This window comes from Chelmon rostratus, chromosome 4 (assembly GCF_017976325.1).
Source record: "Chelmon rostratus isolate fCheRos1 chromosome 4, fCheRos1.pri, whole genome shotgun sequence".
Taxonomy (NCBI): Eukaryota; Metazoa; Chordata; class Actinopteri; order Chaetodontiformes; family Chaetodontidae; genus Chelmon; species Chelmon rostratus.
In genome coordinates this window covers 28,281,632-28,306,410 of record NC_055661.1, presented here as the reverse complement: position 1 = coordinate 28,306,410, position 24,779 = coordinate 28,281,632, and the positions used below count along the sequence as shown (strand labels likewise).

Here is a 24,779-nt window from a genome sequence, read left to right as displayed (position 1 = left end):
CATGCAAAAGGGGTCATGCACAACGTACAGCGATCTTAAAAGTTCATACTGGTGCTTTGATCCGTACGTTTCATCTTAAGAGAAATTTGGACTGAAAGATTTGCAATCATTTTTAAGGCAAATGCAAACAAGGAGTACAAAAAAAAAAAAAAAAAAACAGGAATCTACACTGTTTGGTCAAGAGAATTCACCCTCTGGTCCTGAAAGTTTACTTACACTTTGCATTGGACTCAACTGAAGTAGGTAATAAAATTCAGTGTCAATTATACCAAACATGTGGGCCGACGATGTAAAAAAAAAAAAAAAAAAAAAAAAACTACATTACGTCCTAAAACTGAGGGAACAAATTCTCAATATCTTAAAAATAAAAATCCAATCAACACTTGAGCTGAACTGTTTCTCTCTGGAGGGATTAAATTATCCATGTCAGGACAATTTAAACTTGATTTCTCTATGTTAAGACATATACAGCAGGTGACGTGCACCAGTGGCAAAGGACCCCCCACTCTTTCCACCCGTCTTCATGTGATGGACGGCACAGTTTTCTCATCATCATTACTCGGGCGGTCGTTATCAGGAGCACAAAAACTATAACAACTGTTTCCTGAAGCAAGCCTGATCTGAATCTGATTGGACCAACGATTGAGGAGGCTCGTTTATGGACGCTGTGATAATTAGAGAGGCAGGACGTCTCCCATTCATGGTACAGCTCCTTTCAGGACGAGTCTCGGGCTTTCTACATCTTGTCAGATAACAATGCAGAGAAACAAAAGCCAGCACGGAACCTTTGTACGAACTTTAACTCACCTTTGTTTGAGCTAAAGCTTTGATCCGAGGCCACGGCTTCACACTTCTGCCTGTTCTTTGGTGTAACTGCTATCTGACTGCAAGGCAAAGAGGAATTCGTTCCTTGAACTGCTGCAGGCATGAGAAAAGGTTAGGAGGGGACCACTGGCCTTAAGATAAGGTGTGAACAGTATTACTATCAGCTTTTTTCCACGTAAGAGTCGAAAGGAAAGCAGCAAGAGTTCAGGTGTTCCCCTACAGAACAGTGCAAGGCTTCTTGTCCTTGAAAGGGTTTTCTGAAGCGGGGATGCCCATCAGCAGCGGGTCATTCTTCGCATGTTCTCCGCAGTAGCGCATCAGGTCTGACGAAGCCTTGGACACCTGCAAAGACAAAGACACACTGGTCTACCTGTGCATACATGCAGTCGAACACTCAGACTGGTGTGAATGGCTATGAATACAAAGGCACCTTTATCCTGTCAATGCTGGCCTCTATCCTCAGCTGCTGCACCGTCCGCCTGGCCTGAGCGATGCTACTGGAGCTCTGCATTTTTGATGACATGGCAGTCTTTGGACGGCTGTGCTCAAACCTAGATTAGGGAAAAAAAAACTATACTTACTGTACTTTCATTAATTAGTGTAGAGATGCAGTTGGCATTTGCTCATAAGAAGCCAAGTGTAATTAATCTATTCAAATGATTCCAGGCAGCAAGTTGTTCCTGTGGGATTAAAAAAGCTGCTGCAAAAAACACTGCTGAGACCATCGCTGTCTTTATACTGTACAAAGTCAACACACAAACTAAATTGGCTTTCTTGGATTTGATGCTGGTCTCATATCTGGTCTTGAAAGCTGTTTGCAATTAATCTTATTTAAAATACCAAGTACCAATTCTGCCAAGGTTTGTGGCACATAGAGGATATTTAAGTAAATATTGGATTCTATCAATCAGTTACAAGATATTTATGAGAGATGTGAGAGTTTGGAAGCCTCAAAAGTAAAGTAGAGATGAATATCATGAGATAATTATTTTTAGCTAAGTTTGTATTGAGAACATTTGCTGTTAGCTATAAAGCTCAAGAAACTGACCAAGTAAAAGCTTCGGTTGGAGTAGAACCGGGGAAGTTAAAGTTAGTTAAAGTTAAAGTTAGAAAGAATAAAGTGAATGTATAACGTAAATAGTTAGGGGCACAGGGATAGACCCCTGAGGTACCCCATAACTGATAGAAGGAGGCTTGATTTGGCACCACCAACCACTGCAGCCTCCCTTTAACATGAGCATGAAACCAAGTGAGTGTAACATTGCATAAAACCTATTGACCCGAGTTTGCTGAAGAGTTTATTTATGATTGATAGCATCACATGCTTTTGAGAGGCCAATACAGAGAGAGGGAAACACAACATTGCTGTTATTTGTGCAACTGCAGGCAAAAACCAAAACGTCAAGGCTGTAGCATGTTCAGTGAATCAATACGGGCACACGGTTGTGAGGACGGGAAAGCTTAATATATGAGGGCAGCTTCTGAGATCACTGACATCAGCACTCTTATGATGGTAGAATCACGGCACTTTTACATGTAGGCTGATTTTTCCATGCACATTTAGAACTTAGAGCTATTAAAGGACTCTACAGCCATGCTAGCAGCTCTGTGAAGCACTCTAACACAGTGGTGCTTTGACCTAAATACTAACATCAGCATGCCAACATGCTCACAATGACAAGTCTAACATGCTAATGTTTAGCTGACAATGTTTACCATTGTCACAACCTTAGCTAAACATGTTTGCATGCTAACATTTGCTAAGTTTAGGTATCCCATAAGAACTGGGGTGATTAGGATTTTGATATGATGATGGTGCAAGATGAAGTGCATCACCAAATGAATCATCCTGTCGGGGACATGAGTGTCTGCATCACATTTTGTTCCAGTCGATCTAGAACATTTTCAGAAATTTCACATTATGAGTGAAAACCAGACACCAGAGGAAAACTCTTAATCGCTTAAGTCAACAGGATTTATCATCTGGGAGCATGAATGACAAAATTTCATTGTAACCCAGCTAATATTTGTTCAGTCAAAGTGCTGGACTGACGGTCTGACTGACTGTCTGACACTGCCGAAAATAAAAAAAAAACTGTTCACAGTTCATCTTAGGTTGCAGGTTAATGAATAAGTAGCTTTGCACAACATTGCAGAAATTATAAGAAGAGGAATTACTAAAATATTACTGCACAAATTTCTGATGTCTACAGCTGTGCAACTTTCCAGAAGTGACAGTTGACTTAATCTGGAAGTGAGTCAATGTGCGTAAAAGTTGTGGCCCAACCTAACGAACTCCTGTTTCACAATTCCCACTTCCAGGATACAATGCTTTGCTTTTACCGGCTCATTACGTCACTGCCTCTCACTTGGAGGAGAGGCTGCACAGTTGCAACTTCTTATCTACACAAACATGACTTCTAAGAAGCAGGAACAGGTTCTCGTGCAAGAAGAACACGATGTGTTCACGTTATACTGGAACGCGGATACATATGGTGTTGAGTAATAAATGAGAATTTCTCTGTGTACCCAACAATTATTCAACACTGATAACTTGCAGCTCTTGTTCCTTGAACAAATAAAGGAAACACAGCAGAAAGTGGCTCAGTGGGGCTGACAAAAATAATCTTTGACATGTGGCGTGGTTAATGTATGCTCTGTGCTTTGGTGCAGGATATTACAGAGGAGGGGGACACAGAACAGAAGGGGGATGAAACATGGACTACAGAACCGACTACAGAAGGAAGACAAGACCATGCATCCCTTTAATCCCCCCACACACTCCCTTCCGCTTCCTCCACAGGAAGCAGTATCGCCAGTTACCCTCTAAAGTATAAATGATAAAATATGCGGTGGAGGCTTTAAAAATAGAAGCTACACACACAGGCTGGCGACCAGGAAGCAGAAAACACGGCTGCTGAGGGCCGACTGAGGCTTTCCTAAAGAAAGCATGACGCTTGAACAGCAGTTGCACTTTTTCAGAACGGTCCACAAGCTGCTTTCGTCCGTTCTGCTTTCTTGACCTGTGCACTCACTGTTCCAGGGAACTTAACACTTGTGGCTCTCTTGTCAACACAGCTGCACCGGCCCAGCATGATGAGTGGACACCGGGAAAGGGAGAGCTGCATCACAGGGGGGCTGGTCTTCACCCCCAGCATCCGTCACAATGCCGTGTGACGCCAGCAGCTACCATAGAGCTCTAAAAGCTTGGAACGAGGCACTTGAGGCATAATGAGCTGTAAAAGACTTTAACAAGGCTAAGTGTTCTGTTTTACTGCTCCATTGTTGCGTCTGTGGTTGCACTGTTGTCTTGAAAGTGACACGGATGTTGACAAGCAACCTGACAGCATCTGATCAGAGCTGACACACACTGCAAGGCCACACTTACAGCTGTCATTACATTTTTAAGACGCAATGCTAAAGATACATTTTATTGAATTCAATCGCTCAACTTGTGCCTGCAGTTTCTTTCCTTTGAACTCATTTTCTCCAGCTTGTCACATTTGCTTGCATACACACTGTTGCTGCATTGCATTTAAAATGTAATCACAACGCAATGTGGGCACAGTCTTGTGCATTCATCCATACCTGCCCTGCTGTACCTGGATGATAAAAAGTGCAGTGAAACAACTCATTTGACTTCATGCAATTACAGCCTACTAACATTTCAAGTTGCCACAAACAGGATATATACATGCATATATGTTCATCTTGCAACTTTTACTAGAATTGATGTAAGAAAATAAATGAGTGAGACCAATAAGTAAAAAAAGTTGATCAGTGGAAATAAAGCTGCCACAGATATTCCACCAGTAGCCACAGAACAGGCCTGCGGAGAGTCTTCCCCTCAGGCCAGCAGTGCCAGATGTGGCACGTTGTCTGCAGTAGTCAGTGTAGCAGAGGTGAACGAGTTTAAAACACACGCTTGCATCAGGACTGGTTCATCCCCCCCGTGTCCGCGCACACAGACTCTGCTGTGCAGCTCTGCTCAAGGAGCTGTCTGATCCAGTGAGGTCCTCGGCCTCAAATGTGCTGAATTTCAAGTAATCCTCTGTTTCAGGGAAATGTGGTGGCCAGTTTTACAGTAACCCTGCTGCTTCTGAGGGATTATAACATTCTCACAGACTATATCTGCTTCTAATGGGCCTCATCACCAGTAATTAGTTGTTATTATTATACTCTTTATTCTTTATCTGGATAGCTTCCACACAGTAGTCGCTACTCTTCCAGGGGTCCACACGAAAAAAATAACAATAAAAATACAGATTTTAAAAACCAACAGTATCAATAAAACAAGAAAAGGCCACTTGATGTGCATTATATTCACAACAAAAAAAAAACTGTGTACGCTAGTCTTTTACAAACTATGTGTGGTGTTTCAGGATTTTAATCTGGCCTCCATAGTTCTCTGTTCTGTGCAGTGTGAAGTTTTTTAGATCGGCAGCACTTGACTGGGCAGAAGTCCACGCCTGACCAAACAACATCAATCACAACAGGAGATGGAACATATACAGAACATTTCCTTGACACTGCAGTGTCCGTTCCCATCGTGGAGACAATGAGATCAATCTGATCAGACCAACACAGTAAATGATCTAATTTAACATCCAGTAATTTGATTTTAATGACCTGATCAACTGATATTCCATCTATAGACAAACATTGAGTTATGGAAATGTTCACTGCTAATTTGTTTGTTCTCATTCATTTAAAACACTGTGCAGCTCTCACTGTGAGATTAGTATGAGGTGATGCTCTCATGTCTGGATACTACATGTGAAGCTGCAGCCAGTTAGCTTAGCATACAGACTGGATGCAAAGGGAAACAGCTAACTTGGTTCTATCCAAAGTTTTTAAAAAATCTGCCAACCAGCAGCTCCGAGGCTCACAAGTTAACACATTTTACCTCATTTGTTTAATTCCTATAAAAACCAAACTGTTCCGGAGTTATGAGCGAGTCTAGCTGTTTTCCACTGTCTCCAGGTTGAAAAGCTAAGCTAACTGTCTCCTGTATGCAGCAAGCAGACATGACATTCATCAGTCTTCTCATCTAACTCTCAGCAAGGAAGCAATTCAGCCTATTTCCCAAGATTTTGTACTTATCGCTTTAATGTTTGATAAGTGAAATCCACTACAACAATATATGTGACATCTCAATCTGTGAACACTTAGCTTAAAGCAAATTCTGAAGCCACATAAACAAAACATATGTTTTTAGCTATTGCCTGATTGCCATATCGTTTCATTTTAGAATGAAGAACTCAAACAAATGCACAAGTTTTAAATGCAGTAAAACAGACAAGCAGGGACATTTGTTACTGCAGGGTATGTAATTCTTTGTATGTAGACTAAGCCTTTAAAATCCCTCCAGCCAAAAGAATGTCTGCAATGCCTTCAGCTGTGGCATGCATGTCTGCATCCAGCATGTGTACTTACGTGTGCTGAATGTAAACATGTGGCACACTGAAAGCATTGATAAAATATATTTGAAGTCTTCAAGCAGAGCGATTTCTTTGATGTGGCTGTGGGGCTTTGCACAGGTGGGCTCCCACAGCGCCAACAGAGAGGTTCTGCACAGTTTATGACAGCAGCTCTGGGCCTGTGGTGTGAGACTCTACTCAGCTTGGATCTGCTGCCTGAGCAAATACACTAATACTTACACCAGATTCAAATCAGAACAGCATAACGGGGCTAAATGTGCACTTGTGTGCTAAACAGTGGGACAATACTCATCCAGTCTGTGCAGGCATGCATGCATCTCTCTGGGCGATACTGTGCAAAGTTTGTCAAAGTCAATAAGAAAATATTGCTGCTGATGCAATGCTGTAATACATGACATCTGGCAAAACTGAATCTAACAATTACTTTCATTAGCGATTAATTAGATAATTATCAAATCTATAAAATGAGAGAAGACAGTGAGGAAAGCTCAACACAATTAGATGCCTTCTGACTGCTTGTTCATTGCTTTCAGCAGCATTTTGTGGTCTTCATCAACAGATGGTTATCAGCTGTCATCATTATTTTCTGTCAAATGATTAATCAATTCATCAACATAATTTCAGCACAACCTACAGCAAAAATTTAGATAATTTCAAAATGAATATTTTTCCAGGTTTGGACAGTTTGTTGGACAAAACAAGCTATTTGAAAACGTCCCCTTCAGCTCTACTTTCTGATGTTTTAGAATAAATAATTGATCAATTAATATAAGAAATTGTCAGATCAGATTAGATGTTAGAATGCATTTTTGAACAAGAACTGAGCAGGAACAAATACAGGAAAGAGAAACTATTTCAATGAACATATGGACACGTGAGTGATGTTTTACGACAGACTTGAAGAAATGTGCACCTATAAATGTTCTGTACTGTGCTGAGTTATATCGTTACATGGAGTTATATATGACATATTTCCTCACCTCATCAACTTCAATGACTCCTTTCTTTTATTACATTTAGTGTAATAAAAGACAGCGCAAACAAGCCAAGGTGCACTCTGCTCACAGATTACAGAGGTGTTATTCAGAGGCTGATAAACAGAAGGCAGGCGAAGCGCTGCAGCCTAAATGATTAGTTATCAGCTGTCCACTTCCAAAAATGTTGGGCCATGGGACACTGAGCAGCTCCATTATCTGCCCGCTGCACTGCTAAAGTGCCTGGCAACAAGGCCGGCAGGCTCCACGGTCCGCTCCTGGACCAGGATCTGTGGCTGCCTCTACAATAAGCTCCGAGGCTTAGGCACATTTGAGAGGCACGGTGACAATGCAGACAGGCTATCAGTATTGTGCCACACTCACAATTGCTGTTTGGCATTGTGTAGAACAGAGGCACCGGGCCAGGAGTGCAGGGCTTTTACAAGTTTAACTGCGCCCTCATGAGCGCTAATCTCAGACAGCCTGATGCTATCTGGGAGCCAGACTGTCCAGTCAGGCGTGCAGAGGAAAGAGACAGAGGCCTCCCAAAGAGAAACAAACACACAGCGTCGCTTCTGAGTTCTGGTGAAGACAAACTGCATGACTAATGCTGTAACGTTCCAATCTGTGCAGGAACATCATCGATTACGAGCTTTGATGGTGACAGGCTTGAAGGGCTACTTTCTGAAGTGAGCCGACATGAAAAGAAACACAGAGGGCGTTGTTGTTGACGCTGCCGACTAAAACAGGATATGAAGCTTCCAAGCTGTTGAGTCACAGGCCGCAGGTTTCTCCCTCCACTGTACACCTTTCACCTGAGCTCTGCAGCGGCACGCAACACCTTTGCCGAGGGTGAGGTCAGCTGTAGGACAACAGATTCTCACTCCAGTTTCTGTCATCCTGTCTTTTCTTCCCACCTGGGCCCCATGTGCAGAAAAACAGGTTCCTTTGAGTGTGTGTTTGTGTGTGTGGGTCCAGTCACACAGGCTGCACACTCACACAGGGCGTTTGAAAGTTCAAAGCTTTGAGCAATGTGCCTCTGATTCCCTGAGAAATAAGTTCATCTATGGCCCTTCATAGACACCCTACAGTGAGGTAGAGTGAATAACATGCATGGATTAGGGCTCTCTTTGAAGTTCTTGCAACTTTTCTTTCATGCCCTGCAAAGTCAGTGGAAGACAAGTAGCTAAAAGGCCCTGAACCAGGTTCTGCTTTCTTCTACTACACATCATCATGCATGTGCTCAGTTTCTCTGCTGCTCTGCTCTGATGGTTTTCCAGAAAACCGTAGATTTGGCTTTGGGAGATATTGCTTTGGTTTGGCAGAAAGAGGGAGCAGAAATGAGCGGCTGACACAAAGAAAACGCTCCACCATGTCTGGAGCTAAATCTGGAAGGCCAGATGCAATGCATTGTGCCACCAGCTGCTTCTATTAATAAAGAAATGCTGTCATACAGATGAATGTGGGCGGGGGGTGATCATGCAAACCTGTTGCATGTGGGAAAATCACTTTGGACAAGTGTAGTAAAAAGAGCTTGGAAGCAGATGTCTTCTGCAACCATGTTTGTTTTTGTTTTTGTTATTTTAAAACCAAATAGATGCTATCATGTTTCTAGCCATGCTAGCAGCATATGCTCTTTGACATTATGGAAATGTTGGTCTGTTCGTCAGCTGGTCTACTATTTTGGTCCAGACTGTAATATCAGCACTGGTGGGAGACATCCATGGTCCTCACATGATTGATCCTAATATCTTTGATGATCCCCTGACTTTTCCACTAGCGCCACTAGAAGGTCAAAGTTTTCACTTCCCCTGTGAAATTTCTCATCATCTACTTCATGGATTGACACTGAATTCTGCACAGATGGTCATGCTTCCTTAACAATGTATCCTAATTTAGAGTAATGATATTCTTCTGTAGTCATTGCAATCGACATTTACTTCCTAATGATGTGTTAAACAGAAAAACTTGTCTATTGCCAGTTCAACTTGTGTAACGTACTTAAGTTACGTAACATTCTGAGATTGTACCGGGCACGTCTCCATTACAAACCCCACAGATCGTGTTTCAGAAGCAGAGCGTTTTGCCTGCTTGACTTCCTCAGATTTTGCTGAGTTGGCCATTTTTCCTTAATTTTTGTGCTTCTAACACAGGTGAGTCAGCCTCATAGTTTCTTTTTTGTCTGTTTTAATTGTGTTTATTGTTTATGTACCATCGGCAGTCTGTACAGGGTGCTTTATTTTGAAAATCTACTGGATTCTCTCCACTGTTCCTGTGTCTGACTTCCTGTCTCGCTCAATCTGTTCTGTGCAGATTGATCTGATCTGATTGGTCTGTCAAAAATAGACTCTGCATGTATTTTCCACGAAGCAGAGCGGAGAGCCGCTTCTGAAACGGAGACAGAACGCACCTGGTGGAAGTGCATGCATTGACTAGGACGGCAGCGATGGATCAGCTCCATTAAACGTGTCGCAAATGCAACGTGGACACTACACATCGAGGTAATTCTGGATTATCAGAGACATTTTTAAACCCAACCTACGATCTTCTCCTACGCCTAACCAAGAAGTTTTGGTGCCTAAACATAAGGAAACTGTGAGTGTTTTGAAATGTTGATGATACAGGTCTGGCAGGAAGGTCCGACTCAAACTGTTAACCATAAGGACAAGGATGACATACGACTATCGCTAATACTCCCACTGCTCGATAACACTCTCCAATGGTCATACGACGATCACAACACAAGAAATCATTAAAAAACTAGCATGAAGAACTTTGGAGCAGGGGTCTGCTGTGATACATCTGTCCTTTTCCAGACCGTTTCATCTTCACTCACGTATTGGAAGCACCTAATAACTCTGCTGTCATCACTACAAATCTTCTGAAGAGGAGAAACTGTCTGGGCTCTGGTGCAACAGCACACACGGCTCCGAGAAAGAGCCCTCAGGGCTCAGCTGAGCCTAACAGTTAATGAGCCCTTAGTCAGGCCTGTCTGCTCCATGAGCCGTCGCTGTGGGAGCCGTCACGCCGCTTGTCTTTGCCTTATCTTGCTGTACACAGACACTCTAAGACAATAGAGCCATACAGAGTGGCTCCTCCGACCGACCGCTCGGGAACTGCTTTTGTGGTTCGTGTCAGGTAAAAAGTCACAAATTTGATGGATGCAGCATTGTATCCTACACAGCCGAGCGTGTGCGTGTTGCAGCGTGTGCATCTGTGACTGTGAATGGCTTGTGTGCAAGGTGGGTCAGGCTGTTATTTCCTGCCGAGTGGGAGACATGAAAGCGCGAGATTTTTATTGATATCTCTGCACAAATGCACTGAGCTGTCTCCACCCTATCATGGGAGAAAAACTCCCACCACCAACAAAAACCCACTCTCAGCAGTTGACTGCATTCGTTGAAATCCCCCGAGGAGGGAAAAGTGAGCAGGGAGGAAAAAAAAAAAAGCCCACTCTCTCCCACCAATACTTCCTGGAGCCCGGGGCAGTCCTGGATCTGCATGGGTCTCCCCGACAACTGAGCTTTGTCTAGACAGAAACCAATGCTCCACTCACTGGATAGGAATTCAGTAAACCCACAGGCCCTCATTCTCACACCACCTTTAGCCTGCCGCTCTCACATGGCACCAAACAACCAAGTCACAGCTCTCATTGTTACAATAATCCAGCATTTACACTCCAGCTAAATGCACCGCCCTGCCAGTCATTGAAGTAACAGAAATTGGTGCATTTTGCAAAACAAGGTGCACTCTGTGCATGAAAATCAGCCCTCTGTACTACGTGGGAATGTAAAACGGGCTGCAGAAAATTCCTCTCATTCCACCTAAAGCTGCAACACACGCTGATCACGTTCTGCTTGCTTCACATCGAGCTTCAAAATCAGTATCATGGGATGCAAACAGTGCTGTGTGGAGAACTGATATCAATCCGAGAGGCCAACACGCTTCTCTGACACGGTCTGTTGCTTAAGGATAAACATCAGCGACTCTTCCCCCTCAGACGTTCCGTTACAGAAAAAGCTGACGGTTTCATGCCTTCACTCCTCACCGAGTCCTCACCTTTTCCCCACTTCCATACACATGCATGTCTAACTAAGACACAGCCCTCCCCCAGCCCCCTAAACACACACACACACACACTCATTTGACATGCATGCTAAGGTTTTTCCACATTCTTTTATTGATTCTGTCTCAAGGGAAGGTTTATTCAGCATCGTACTGACTGCTCGGTGCAAAGTTTTCCTACAAATCTTAGTGCTTTTATATCAAAATAATTTCTCCTGCAGCATGTTTCCAACACTGTTATCCAAGAAGATTCAGAAACAATAACCATTTCATAGACTTGATTTTAACAAGCAAAGAAGCTGCAGAATAACTGATTACTTTCCATGCATGGCTGCAAGGACGACTGTACAAATGCTGACAACATCAGTGACACTAATCAGACACCTGAAACAAAGACTCCAAAATGTTTTTACCATTTTGATTTTGCACATTTTATATTTTATATATATTTTCAGGATAAAATATAATTCATCATCAAAAATGTTGCTGGATTTAGCTAAATTCTGTTCGGACGACCTTGACACTGAGCTTTGTTATGAAGTTCGACATGAAACTTTAATTAGAATACATTCATCTTCAACTTAGGACACTCATGTACTTTAAGATGCAAAGACTACACTGGAGTTCATTCAAGGCTGAAAACTGATATTTCATATTTTAACAGGGTTTTTGAAACACACTTTGAATGCTACACTCTTACAGCAACTTGTAGGGTTTTCACCCAAATCTGAGTGATTACTGCCTTCTCTACCTCTATTGCTGGAGATTTTTAATGGGAAAATATAAACTGTCAGAAGTTTGGTTTGTGGATAAAACAATTAAGGAACTGCCAGGATCAATGCATTCCAGCTTCACAAAACTAGCAACCAGATATGGTTGCATAATATCTGGTCTATTTATGCATGCAAGAGTCTAATATAGCAAGGGATTAAAAAAAAAAAACTCTAAATGGATCAAAAAGTAGACAGCTGTAAAAGCTTGCATGGGAGATTAGATAGAAACATACAGCATGAACAGAAGAGACTGGAAATGCATGGAAATGAAAGTGGCTGGTGCAGTTAAACAGGCTGATCTAATCAGCACATGCCCAGCACTGAGGGAAGGTGGTGGTAGGTGATTGGGAGGCTTCTTCACTGCTGCCACCTGACTGCTTATCATGACGAACAAAAGGCAGAGAGAGAGAGGCAGAATGAAGGGAGGGCTGGGAAAAAAAACACAGCCTTCTGACCTCAGCGACAGGAACGACTCTTCCACCTCCCCCTCTCTTCTCCTTCCTGTGAACTTTGGAGCACCCCAGAGCTGAGTGAGCACTAAACTGCACATAATGAGCAGCCGTGGGGGAGGCGGGGGAGAGGGCTGTGGACGTAAGAGGCGCTGCGGTGGACACCATGTCCGAAGTGTCCTTTTAGAGAGGCTCCACAAGTGGCAGCTGCTTTTGTCTCATGACATCTCTGTCCGGAAGCCACCCGATTGCAAGCCTGCAGTCCTGATGCATTAGTAATCTGCCCTTTGGTCATACACGTTACCAGAGAGTTTGCATGTGATGAGACACTGAGAGCAATCAAACAGGTATTATTAACTAAGAAAGAATCCCAAACATCCACCTCACCCAGCTGTGCACAAGGGTCACTGCAGACACAGTGCACGTTTTTAGAGAGGGCACACAGGAAAGTTTCTCCTGCTGAATGCAATCACTTGTTTCAGGGGCACATTTAGAAAATGCATTAATTGTCCAACTGCTGGTATGAACTTTTTTAGGGGCATAACTGTGGATTTAGTTGCTCCTGCAAGTTCAACTGCATACTTCCTTTTAGACAGAGATACATCTTAAACTTATACTACAGCTATTATTACCAGTTAATTTGTAGGTTAAGATTTTACAGACAAAAAAAGTGATAAAATTATAAAATATGATGTATTTCAGACATGCTAGCAGCATCAAATCAGCCGGGATCACCCCTCCCAACATCGGTATGTTAGCATTGCTGACATTAGCAATTACATCAAAGCATAGCCTCACAGAGGCACTAGCATGGCTGCACACTAAATCTGGTGTCACTCTACATGCTGATGCAGAGAGGGTCTTCTGCATAGCAACAGTACATCTGCTGCTAAAAACCCTCTAATCATGACCGCAGGGTCTTGACAATAAACAGTCCACACGGCTCACTTTATCTGTCTATGTGTGGCTGCGTCCACTTTGAGACGCTCCTGTGCCACGTGTCTGCCAGACGAGAATTCCACCCCGATCTTTCCTGCGGGAGCCGTCCAGGGAATGTCGGCCTCCAGTTAACAAACATAAGGGTCTGGCAGTTAAGAGAGGAACACCAAGTAGCAGTCGGGATGTCACCCTGCCCAGAAAATCTGCCAGCCACTGGTTACATGCCTGGGATTCTTTTCTACAAGCTGCTCTTTCCTGCTTTGATTTTTTTTCTCTAAAACATTTTCCTCCACCAGACAGTGGCAAAGGAAATATTTTCCAGCCCAGAAATAAGTTGCTTTTAATTGCATTGCCTTGCGAGTATACACTTGGTGGTCTGTGCCGCTGTAAGAATGTGCCTTTGATTGATGTTCATTAGGGGCGAAACAGGGTGGTATGCTGCTCGGCATTGGAGCCGCGTTCCATTGGAGTTACACTGTTCTGAAAACAAACCGCTGCAACCGGCCCGCACATACTTTCCCTGTGAGATCCTGGTCGGTGCTTTGAATGAATACAGCATTATAATACTCCAGAATGCACGAGCGAAACGGTTCAGTCATCATTTGAACTCTGCACCAGACTAGGTTTGAATATCATATCATGTAGGTCATTGTTAACTGAGCTCAAGCAGAGCTTTGCTTTGGGTAGACGAGCTCCTCGTTTTGGATAATATGGAGGTTATCAATGCATTAAATTACACACTCTCCCTTTTCAGACTTGTCCGGGTCATTGTGACCTCCTAACAGCATAAATGTTCTCACTCATGTAAATGATTTACTGCAGTGTGATAATGTGTATTCAAATGTGTTGAGTGTACCTTTCATTGTCAAACCCTGCTCTGGTGGCTTTGTCATGAGAAAGGCTGTTCAGTGACAAAGCAGGTCAGAACATGTGGCACTTGAGAAACAGAGACAGCTGACATGAAAGCTGTGAAGTCCTGACCATGCATGCAGACATTTGGATCACAATCAATACACATCTAACTTGCAGCATTCCTTCTTTGCAAATGTACATTTCTTTCATAACGACGGTCAGTATCACAAGTCGTCATCTGCCACTGAGCATTCTGCACAAAACTAAATGCTAAACGTGTGCCTGTGTGCATGAGTGGATGCAAACGAGAGGACATACACTTTTTACCTTGCACCATGTCACCCCCGTTAATGCTGGAGTCTCTGCACAGTGGTCCGAACTGAACATGCACAAGATCCCCAAGAAAGTCAGATCTGGTCCTTTCTCATTTTGCAGAACTTCACCACCATACACTGATTACATGAGCCTCCTTAACTACACAAACTTTCACTTTCATTTTCTGTTCACTGTCTTATTCTGTTCATGCAGTATTTGCATGTTTAATCTGCCATGCAAATTTTACAGCTGTCTTTTTGACCCATTTAATTTGAATCCTCCTTGCATGCATCCATCTTGAATAATTATAACTGGCTGCTAATTTTGTGAAACTGGAATGCATTGTTCTTGTGGTATATCTGATTTCTCAAGTGTCAAGAACAAAATATCTGTTGATTTCTATTTTCCCATTAAAATCTCCAAGCAATAAAGGTAGAAAAGGCAATAACTATTCAGATTAAGATGAAGATCCTGCAAGATTACTTTAAACTTTACTGTAAGTGTGTAGCATTTGAAGTGAATCTCCTTAAAAATGTAAAACACCTTATCTGCATCAGCATGCAGAATGACAAATAAATGATACAAGTTTAAAGTCTACAGCCATGCTGGTGGCTCTGTGAGGTTGTACTATGGGGCAATTACATCATTGCTAACATGCTCACAAGGGAAATGCTAACATGCTGATGTTTATCAGAAATCATGTATAACATGTTCACAATTACAGTTTGGCGTTTTAGCATGTTAGCATAAACGATTTAGCACTAAACACGAAGCAGCGATGAAGCCGATGGGAATGGCTCTGCAGGTATTCAGTCATAAAACAATGTATTAGATTCATTGACATTTGGACCTGATGATGGCGCTAGATGAAAAATAAAGGGATCCCTAAAGCTGTTGCATTTCATCCTGCAGGGAACATGACATGTCAAACGTCAACTTTATGGTGGTGCTAGAGGAATATAAAAAAATAATCAAAGTCATTAGGGCTTATCGTCTGAGGACCACAAACGCTTGTGCAAAAATTTAATTTCAGTTCATCTAATAGTTGAGATATTTCAGTTTGGACCAAAGTAGTGGACCAACCAATGCACATGCCTGGAGACATGACGCTAGCATGGCTAAAAACAGTCCACATACATGCAACCCCGCTTGCAATTCCCTCCACTGACAGAGGTGAAGTCGGCACCTGGCAGGCAGTTGTGTGAAAATTCTATCCATGGAAACGGGATCTGCAGTGACCTAGTTGATGAGTGGGCTGATAATATGTCACAAGGAGGCAACAAGGAGGGGGCCATGGTAATTACACATCCGAAACTGCAGCAATAATTCATTCACGCTAATGGTTTTGTGTAGGAACAATGTTGGCCAGGACTGACATTTTGTTTTCTTCCCACGAAGCACATCACACGGGAAACGCTTGTGTGCCAATGAGCTCCATAACACTGCATTTTTAGTATTAATCTAAAGCATATGGTTTACATTGTAAATATTTTTCCAGGTGAACAAGAAAAAGGTTCAGTGGCTGAAGGAGCCTCAGCTGCACTCTGGTGATACTCTGTGTGCCCTGTGGCAAAAACCTGATGAGGCTGTTTGTCCTACTTCAAAGACAACATGTGTCTCCATTATAGCTGTGCAGATAGGACAGCTAATCTCGAGTGGTATCTGCATGCATCCAGGGCACTTGGAGGCCACCCAGTGCACACCGATCCCGGTTTGAAATCCCAGAGTTAGAGGCGCACGTACATAAATAACATTAAGAATGTAAATCTCTGGAAGTCTAAGATTTATTTTCATGAGCAACTCAGGCTACAATGTGGTTCCTGAGAACAGAAGAAAGCTGCCAAGGACATCGCACATGGGAACAAAGGGCTCTGGATGTATTCTGTCTCGCACAGATCAAACAGGATTTTTCTTCCACTTCCACAAAAAAACTGAAGCGTGACACGTGTGGCATGAGAGCGATATACAGCTTCAAGTGCAGACAGATGAGCTTTTTCCAACAATCTTAACATTCGGTTACAGATGGAGCCTGCACCCACCAGAAACAACACAACCAGCGCTGGCTTGCTGTCATGGATGCAAGCCATCGGAACCGGTGATCAAATGAGTATTAACCACAGCACTTCCTGCACAGGGAAGAGACACTCCCGCCTCTGCCCAAAGCTAACCAACATGAGTAGGAGTGTGTATGTGTGTGACTGGGGGGGAGTGGGAATTAGACAGGAGGGGGGTGGGGGGTTGTTCAGGAAGCGGACGTAGTGCAACCGAGCAGAAGGAAGGAAGATGCCCATATATGAGCAGATGCTTATGAAACAGGATGGAAGACATGCCTGAAGAGGCCTAGCATCTCCCTTGGGTGCGACAATAATGCAGTAAATGTGTAAACCTCCTCCTACACGTATAAACACACACCCTGGAAGTCAAAAGCTTAAGTTTCACCCAGCCCAAAACTTTCATTGAGCCTGACATTTCAGTACACAGCGTGCCCGAGACTTCGCTGGCTTGTCACGATCATTACAATCAGGGTTAGTTTCATTATTTGCCAGCAAAAACAAGCCGCCGACCCGCAGCATCAGTGTCGGGTCCGTTAACAGAGGGCAGGTTTCTGTTTCTGACGGCTGTGCAGAAAAGATGATGCCCTGCAGACACTTAGCAACACACCTGCACACTGGCAAAAAGAGCCTTTGTTTAACACCTGCATACCGACTCTCTCGTTTAATTCTAAGTTAGCCAAGCTGTCTCTGTGAAGCTGCATTTTAAAAGACGATCCTTTCTGCTGACCTAAAATCAGTTTCATGAATCACTTCACCTGTTCCTGGCATGTTCAGTGACCGACCTTCTACAGATGACACTGTAGAAGTGTTCAGTATGCAAATTCTTCAATTCATCCATCAAAAGCACGAAAGCATTATGAAAAAAATGCAAATGCAAGTATCAAAAGTAAGAGTGCTCAGTGCAGAGAAATGGCTCTGTACTGTAGTATATTATTGCATTATTAACACTCATGCATTAATGTTAAAGAAGTATTTTTTTTCTTGCAGTTAGTTGAGGTGAGCCTGCTTTTCAAATATTTTATAATGGCTGCAAGAATAATGATTATTATCATTTTGAATCAATCAGCTGGTTATTTTTCTCAATCAATCAATCAATCAATTTATTTAATATCACAGCTACAGTTAAACAGAGCTCAAAGTCACCCTCAGAAATCTACTACAGTGCAGTGATGAGCCACCACAGACAACTGCAAAAAGAAGCAGACGACAATCTTAAGTAACATCGAGTTCTGCTCAACATGCAGACGACTCTCTTGTTCACAGATAAATCAAAGGTATGATTTGTCCAACCATTCAGTGCAGTCAGCTGTGCAGTGCAAAGATGAAGAGTTATCTTAAACCTGCGGAATGAAGAGAATAGACTGCCTAATACTGCCATCATGTGGAGGAAATGCATTAGCACAGAACACAGAGAAGAGTTACTTCAGCGTGAGCAGCATCGTCTGCTGATGGACACGTTTAAGACGGGTGTGAAACTGTATTTCATCAGTAGATTTTTGCAGTATAACACAGCTGATATCTCATTCATGCCTAATGAACACAGTGCTGTGGGCTAAATGCATTTAAAAAGATCATTAAAAGACCAGATCCTCATTTACACTTTGGTCATTATCGGCTTCCAGGGCAAGAAACAAATTATTCATATTAATTTTAAATAATGTCAGTTATAAAACATAAAACGTGTTATCTACAGCATCTTCAACTGGACCCAAGAAAAAAACATGGAAAAATAAAGACTCTGTGCTACAAATATGATCAATTAGTAAAAACAAAATGTTCAGAGCAACAATTCTTAGAATTAATTAGTAGTTTTGGGAAGCTAACAACAGACAAACTGAAAAAAGAGGGTTCAGAATCCCACACATGGATCAAGCCCAACAAGTCAGGAGCATACATTTCCCATAATGCATCCAATAGTATTTATGTGTCAGACCATCACTGCCGTACAAAGAAACGAGTGTGTTTCCATCAGCAGAGGGCAGCACCTCACCGGCAGGTCATAAAGTCTGAGTGGAGATATGACAGCGTGTGATTAATAATGGAGAGACTGGTGAAGCAATGTTTGCTACCTGAGCCTTCTCTCAATTACAGTAAAGGCTGCCTGGCAACAGTTCACCCAAACAGGAGGAGACACTGACCTGTGTGGGAAAAGATCTCAGCCAGCACGTAGTGGATTCCCCGTCTGTGTGACCAGCATAAATCTGGAAAGAAAAGCAAAGGAACAGCCGTGACAGCAAACCAAACAGTCAAACATGAGTGAGTTTTCAACACCAGGGAGTCAAGACTCTCCCGCCAGCACGAGTGGAGAGGCGATGGAGACACATTTCACTGTTTTTTAAGCTTAATCGCAAACACTGACAGATTAGTGGGACTGTAGGAAACTCTTTATTCTTAGTCCTCTCAACAGAGGGCAAACAAAACCGTGAGAGCATGAGGCCCCTCAGTGTGATGAATACCAGCCCCAGCTTCCTCATCGTGTCGGGAAAACGCAGAGCTCTGGCATGCTAAGTCTGTTGCGGGTGAAGATCCTCTAGCTTCTGCTCCATTTGTATTCATTACCACATTCCAGTGAAACCAGTTAGATGGCCAGTCCTGGTCAGTCTCTGTGCAACAAGTGGAGTTGGGGTTTGGTGGTGGGGGTGAGTTAAAGAGCAGACAGACCATACACTTTAGTTTCTTTCTACTGTTTACTTGCTTTTTTTAAAATTCATCTTTCATTTAAAGGCCTAATTCATCAAACAGTCTCTTATATATATTAATGAGAATTAGCAAAGATGGGTTGTCAGAAAATATATCTTTGACTGTGATGACCTCGGGGTCAGGAAGTAATGAGAGGCTGTTTGATACTGGCAATTTATTAAAGCAGTGATGATACATGTGTGGCCACCAGGGGGCAGCAGCAGAAGCAGAAACAGAATACCGGCTTATTATCGCCTTGTAAAAGTTGTTCCAGCAAACTTGTTTGCAACATTAGCATTTATTTGAAGTCTCGCTTTGGGCCATGTGGCAAATGTAAGTCTAATATTTACTCTCCTGTTTGCTGTGCAGCTGCTAAATGCCATTCAGTGGGTTAGTCAGAGCTTCTTTACTGAAAAACAACCACCTGTGGCTTGAAGCTGGAGAGCAGTGAGAGGAAACCAAGTCAGATAAAAACTAAAACAATGAGCGGAAAGGTGCTAAAACGCTTCACAGATCTGAGTGGAACTGTGACGCCTTTCACGAGTCATTCAGCTTTTTTCCAGCAATTCCTAAAAGGCACAATTTGTAATTTAAAACGGAAATAAAAGCTTCATCATCCACCAAAATTCAAAACAAAGGAACCTGCTTAAAAAAGTCCATTTTTAACTATATGTGGAAATATACCTGAACATTAAATAGTCTAAAAAATACTGATTCTGAGTCTTTAAAGTCAAGAGGTGTTACTTTAAAGCCACACTGGGCTGCAACACTGTGCTGAGTGAACAAGCTGTAGTAGCTGGAGTTAGTTATAGCTTCACTGCAAACAACAGCTTGGACTCTGCTCGTGTTAGCATGTGTGAGAATATGAGAAAAGCTGCTGTGTCTCAACTATTTCAACCTGAAGCAAAGCCGTGAACATGAGCAGAGCTGAAGCAAGTTGTTGTTCAGCCAATGAAATTTCACCCTCAAATGTTTGCAGAACATTACCTGAAGGTCTGTTAGACAGAAAACATTACCAGAACACACTGAGAGCAACTGCTGACCTGGTAAACCAACACTCAGACATCTGTCACTGTACAATGTTGAAACCAAAGATGTTTTATTACCTGCTGTGTTCCAGTTGCTAAGCAACCTCTTACTTCCTTGTCTAGTTTATAATTTACCGTATGTCCAGTATCAGCGCAGGTGGCGGAGGCTGTTGTGAGTTTCGGGTCAGTATAAACAATAATGAAGCCTAACGGGAACTAGACACCATATAATAAAGAGCATGACATCATTTTAAAGCTTCACATAATGAGTATTTACAAATCTGAGCCGTAGATACGGCAACACATACTTATCTAAAGGCTCACTACCTGTGGTGTCATCAACACGATAACACCTCTCCTCTCAGGTAACACTCACAGTGGCAGATCTGCTCTGCTTCCTCATTAAATCATTAGAGTTATTAGTCATTCGCTCATTTGTGCATCTGTTTATTTAAAATTACTTTTTATGCACAATATCAAGGGGAAAACATTTAACCAGGTACGCCATCTTCACTAATATTGGAGTGCACATGGCTAACGCTTACTTCTAACTTAAAACAAATATTTAAATGTGCTGTATTTGCCTTCGTGACCTACAGTATATATCCTGTTTTTATGGTGGAAATGAGACGTGACGTGAGATGTGCCCAGAATCACTTAAAATGTGTGAATTTAATTGACTTTTTTTATTTATAGCAGTCACGTGTTCAATCGGTCGAGCTTGATTAAAGCACACTGACAGATATACATGCAGTGCAACCAACCAATTATGCAACCAACCAATTACGCTTCAGAGAATACCTCACCCACAGGAACCGGCCGACTGGAGGAGGACATGAAGAGAAGATAATTACATTTAATGACAATGGCTTTATTAGGAGACTCATTCCCCTGGTGCTGCACAGATGCACCACAGAGACCCGGAGCTGGTTAGTCATTGTTTCAGCTGAGCTGCAGATCATGTGGCGCCTGCACAAAGCACACGCCTATAAATATCCCACTGCAGCACCGTGACGGGTCATACACAGGATGACAGCAGAGGGTGACCTGGCTACTGTCACACAGGCCTGCTTGTCACTCCGCAGGGGGAATGACCCGCATCCTGTCACAGGGACAGGAAGCAACAGCCACTCAGAACTCCCTGCTCGCACCATCTGATCAAAGGGGAAGCAGCTTACATGACAGGGGTCACTGTGAGTCAGGGGTGCTCTAAAAGTTCATTAATTAGCTTTTAGATGCAACCAAAATGCTAATTTCATCGCTCTCTTAATTCATACTGCTTCAGCTTCAGATCAGATTCTGTCAATCACTTCTCTGCCAAACTCACGTAAGAAGAAATACTGCAGAAAGCGCTTTGAGTCAGAGATCAACTATCAAAGGTAATGATAGGAAGAAAAAAGCCTCAGCCAGCAGTCATCCCAGCCAGTGACAGAGCAATGGAAGACTAATTTCATCTATGCTACTGCCACGTTGCCATGGCAGCGCTCAGCTATTTTACATCAGCATCCTGCCCCAGCCAAACAGATCTCTGCTTTTATTCCCCAAAATGTGGGAATATATAAAAAAGACAGTCTACAACAAAACGCTGTGTTTGAAAAGGTGTGACACTTTTTTCAGTGTTTAAAAGTAGCTGTGGCAAAGCTGCACTGTAAAAAACTGTAAAAGATGGCAGAATAAGCCACATTGTATGAACATTTACATGCACTCTTGTTATGATCGGGTCAATTTGGGTACATTGTGTTCAGTCTCATGCATTTCTGGTCGGTGTCTCTTACACAGGTGCATCGACACAGGTGACACGGCAGTTACAACCAAATGAATATGGCCAGCAAACACCTGTCACTTTTGAAGTGATGAATTTTGACTTTCTCCTCCATCTGGTTACTGTGGCAACAAAATATTTCACGTGAACTTAGGAGGCAGTTAAATATATTCTAAATGGAGGAATGATCTCAGTCTGTACTGTAGACTACAGGACACAAGCTGAGAGCTGAAACTAGTGGTTATTTTAATCATCAATTAACTTGTTGATTAAGTTGTTGATAATTGTTAATTGGAGAAAATGTCGTCTTAACAGCAGCAATTCCTCCTATCTGAAGGTAGAAAAGATCATTTTCATCACTTTCTCAAAGGATAAATGCCCAAAAGTATCAAAATGGTTGTTGGTTAATTTCTGTATATTGACTAATTAATTAACTGATGGATCTTTTGAGGACCACACTCGCTTAAAGCTCTAAAGAAACACGATTACACTGTCAATGAAAACAAAAGGAGTTGCTCTGATTTAAAAAAGACAGTGATATGCTCGGTCTCTGCCTGTTGGCCTCCACACAACATGCATCTTATTGTTCCATCCTGAATATGATTAAAAACATAACTGGGACACTAATGTGCTTATAAACACACTATCAACTTAAAAATGGAAAGCTGCATCTGTGAGGAACTCAGGCTGGACGCTGTGTTGACTGGAATCAGTCTCCGAAGGCCTTTGTGACCAGAGCAGTGACGCACACACGAGCTCCCCGGAGGCCGAGCGTGGAATTTGAGTCGAGGGATGGAGGGGGGAGAGGGGGAGAGGGGGGCGACGCTCTCACGAGATTAAACCTCGCTAAGGTCTGCACCAGGCAGCACAGCCAAACCCACGTCAGCACCAGAAACCCACTCAGGTGGAGTCACACTGCCAGAAGCCACATAGAGAAATATTCTTTAAAAACATGCACATCTTTATTATTTAAGCCACTGTTTCACTTTTCTAGTAAAAACCACTGAATAAAAGTTGTTCTGAGCATCTGAACTCAAGTTACCAGCTCCTGCTGTGGAATTAAACACACGGCAACATCAGTTCAGACGGCAAAAGTGATTATTATGATGGAGTCAAACAGCTACTTCAGAGGCTTTTCTTGTCAGTGTAGAAGAAAAAGCAGCAGAAAACAGCACTGCAAAGAGATTTAAAAAAAAATATGGCTCTAACTGTTATTATAAAGCACCTTCCAGCAAACAGCAGAAAAAAAACGGTAACTGATCTCAGGTCAGTAGTTTTGGTTATTTTAATTCTCACAATTTGGTGAATATTGTCTCAACAAATCGATCACTCATTTGGTCTAAAACATGTAAACAACAGCCAGAGGTGATGTCTTTAAAATACCCAACACCTAACTGCCAAAACTTCCAAAATTTACTTCTGCTATAAAGACAAAGACGTAGTAGTAAATCCATGCATTAGAGAAAGTTACTATGAAAAAGATCCAAAATAGTTGCAATTTGTTGTCAATTCATTAGTGTGTTTCCCCAAACCAACATCCAACACTGAGTTGGTGCACACCTGTAACCTGAGGTGGAGGAGGTCGTGGTCAGGTCAGTCATTCTCATTCTGTTGCTCCAACAGACCAAACCACCAACCTAAATATAAAAATACTGCGTTTTCCAGACGGTCAAATGTTTCCATGGACCACCTGAGCTTTTGAATCCTTCTGTGTGGTTCAAACAAAGCTTCACACCAACAGGTGAGCTTCATACCAACAGGTGAGCTTCATCATTCATTCGGTAACCTGTTTGTGAACCTCTCTGATATCCAACATCTCGAAAATAGGTCGTTTCCTCCTCTTTATTCCTCTTTCTGTGTGGCCACCTGTCATTCAGGCTGCTTGTATCCTGTTTACCAACCAGCACGCTGACAGAGTGAGTTTATCCACCATTTAAAGCAGACAAACACTGAAACTAATCACGCATTCATGGTGCTTTCACCAGATCCTGCCGGCTTCTTGTTCACAGAAGTTGCGGGTGATCGACTGGAGGCCACAGGCCACCAGCTGCTCTTATTCAACCGCAGCATTATTGTCCGCGCACCGCAGTCACGTCACGTTACAGGTGCTGAAAGATTATTCATGTAATCTCTGTGCTGATACTCACCTGGCCTCGCGGATCCGGTGCAGTTTAGTTTTCAACGTCGAGCCATGAAATAACGCGAGAGGAGCTCCGGTCATTAAAACGTGCCGGTGAAAAGTTTCACGACGCCGAAAATGAACAGTGAGCTGTGCTGGTGTGAAGCGGCAGGAGACGCGGAGGCTGCCGGGCTGCGGGGCTGAGGAGCCGCGGGGCTGGACTCTTCTCTGCGCGCTGCGTGGAGGAGACAACAGCGCCCTCTGCCGGCGCCACGTCATACTGCACATACACATGCAAGTCATTTTACAGATGTGATGATAAGGGACAGTATGTGACATGAAGTCCGTATGAATGTGCTCATGATCATGTTATAGAAAATACATCAAGCACTGTAGGACACATACTGAGCATATAGCTAGCTTTTATTTCTGTGTCTCAACCAGGACACCGTAATTTCACTAAACATACATTTTCCAGTAATAAGAGAGCAGAAGACAAAACTA

General features: G+C 42.8%; 1 protein-coding gene across 1 annotated transcript; it reads right to left on the bottom strand.

Annotated features, from left to right (window-relative positions):
* Positions 1-340: 340 nt before the first annotated feature.
* gng12b (guanine nucleotide binding protein (G protein), gamma 12b) lies at positions 341-24,438 on the bottom strand. Its single transcript, XM_041935363.1, has 4 exons — positions 24,304-24,438; positions 18,826-18,888; positions 1,256-1,376; positions 341-1,167 (listed from the first exon to the last, which is right to left on the bottom strand). The coding sequence occupies exons 3-4, from the start codon at positions 1,346-1,348 to the stop codon at positions 1,042-1,044; spliced, it is 219 nt and encodes a 72-aa protein (XP_041791297.1). The 5' UTR covers positions 1,349-1,376; positions 18,826-18,888; positions 24,304-24,438; the 3' UTR covers positions 341-1,041.
* Between the last annotated feature and the right edge of the window lie 341 nt (positions 24,439-24,779).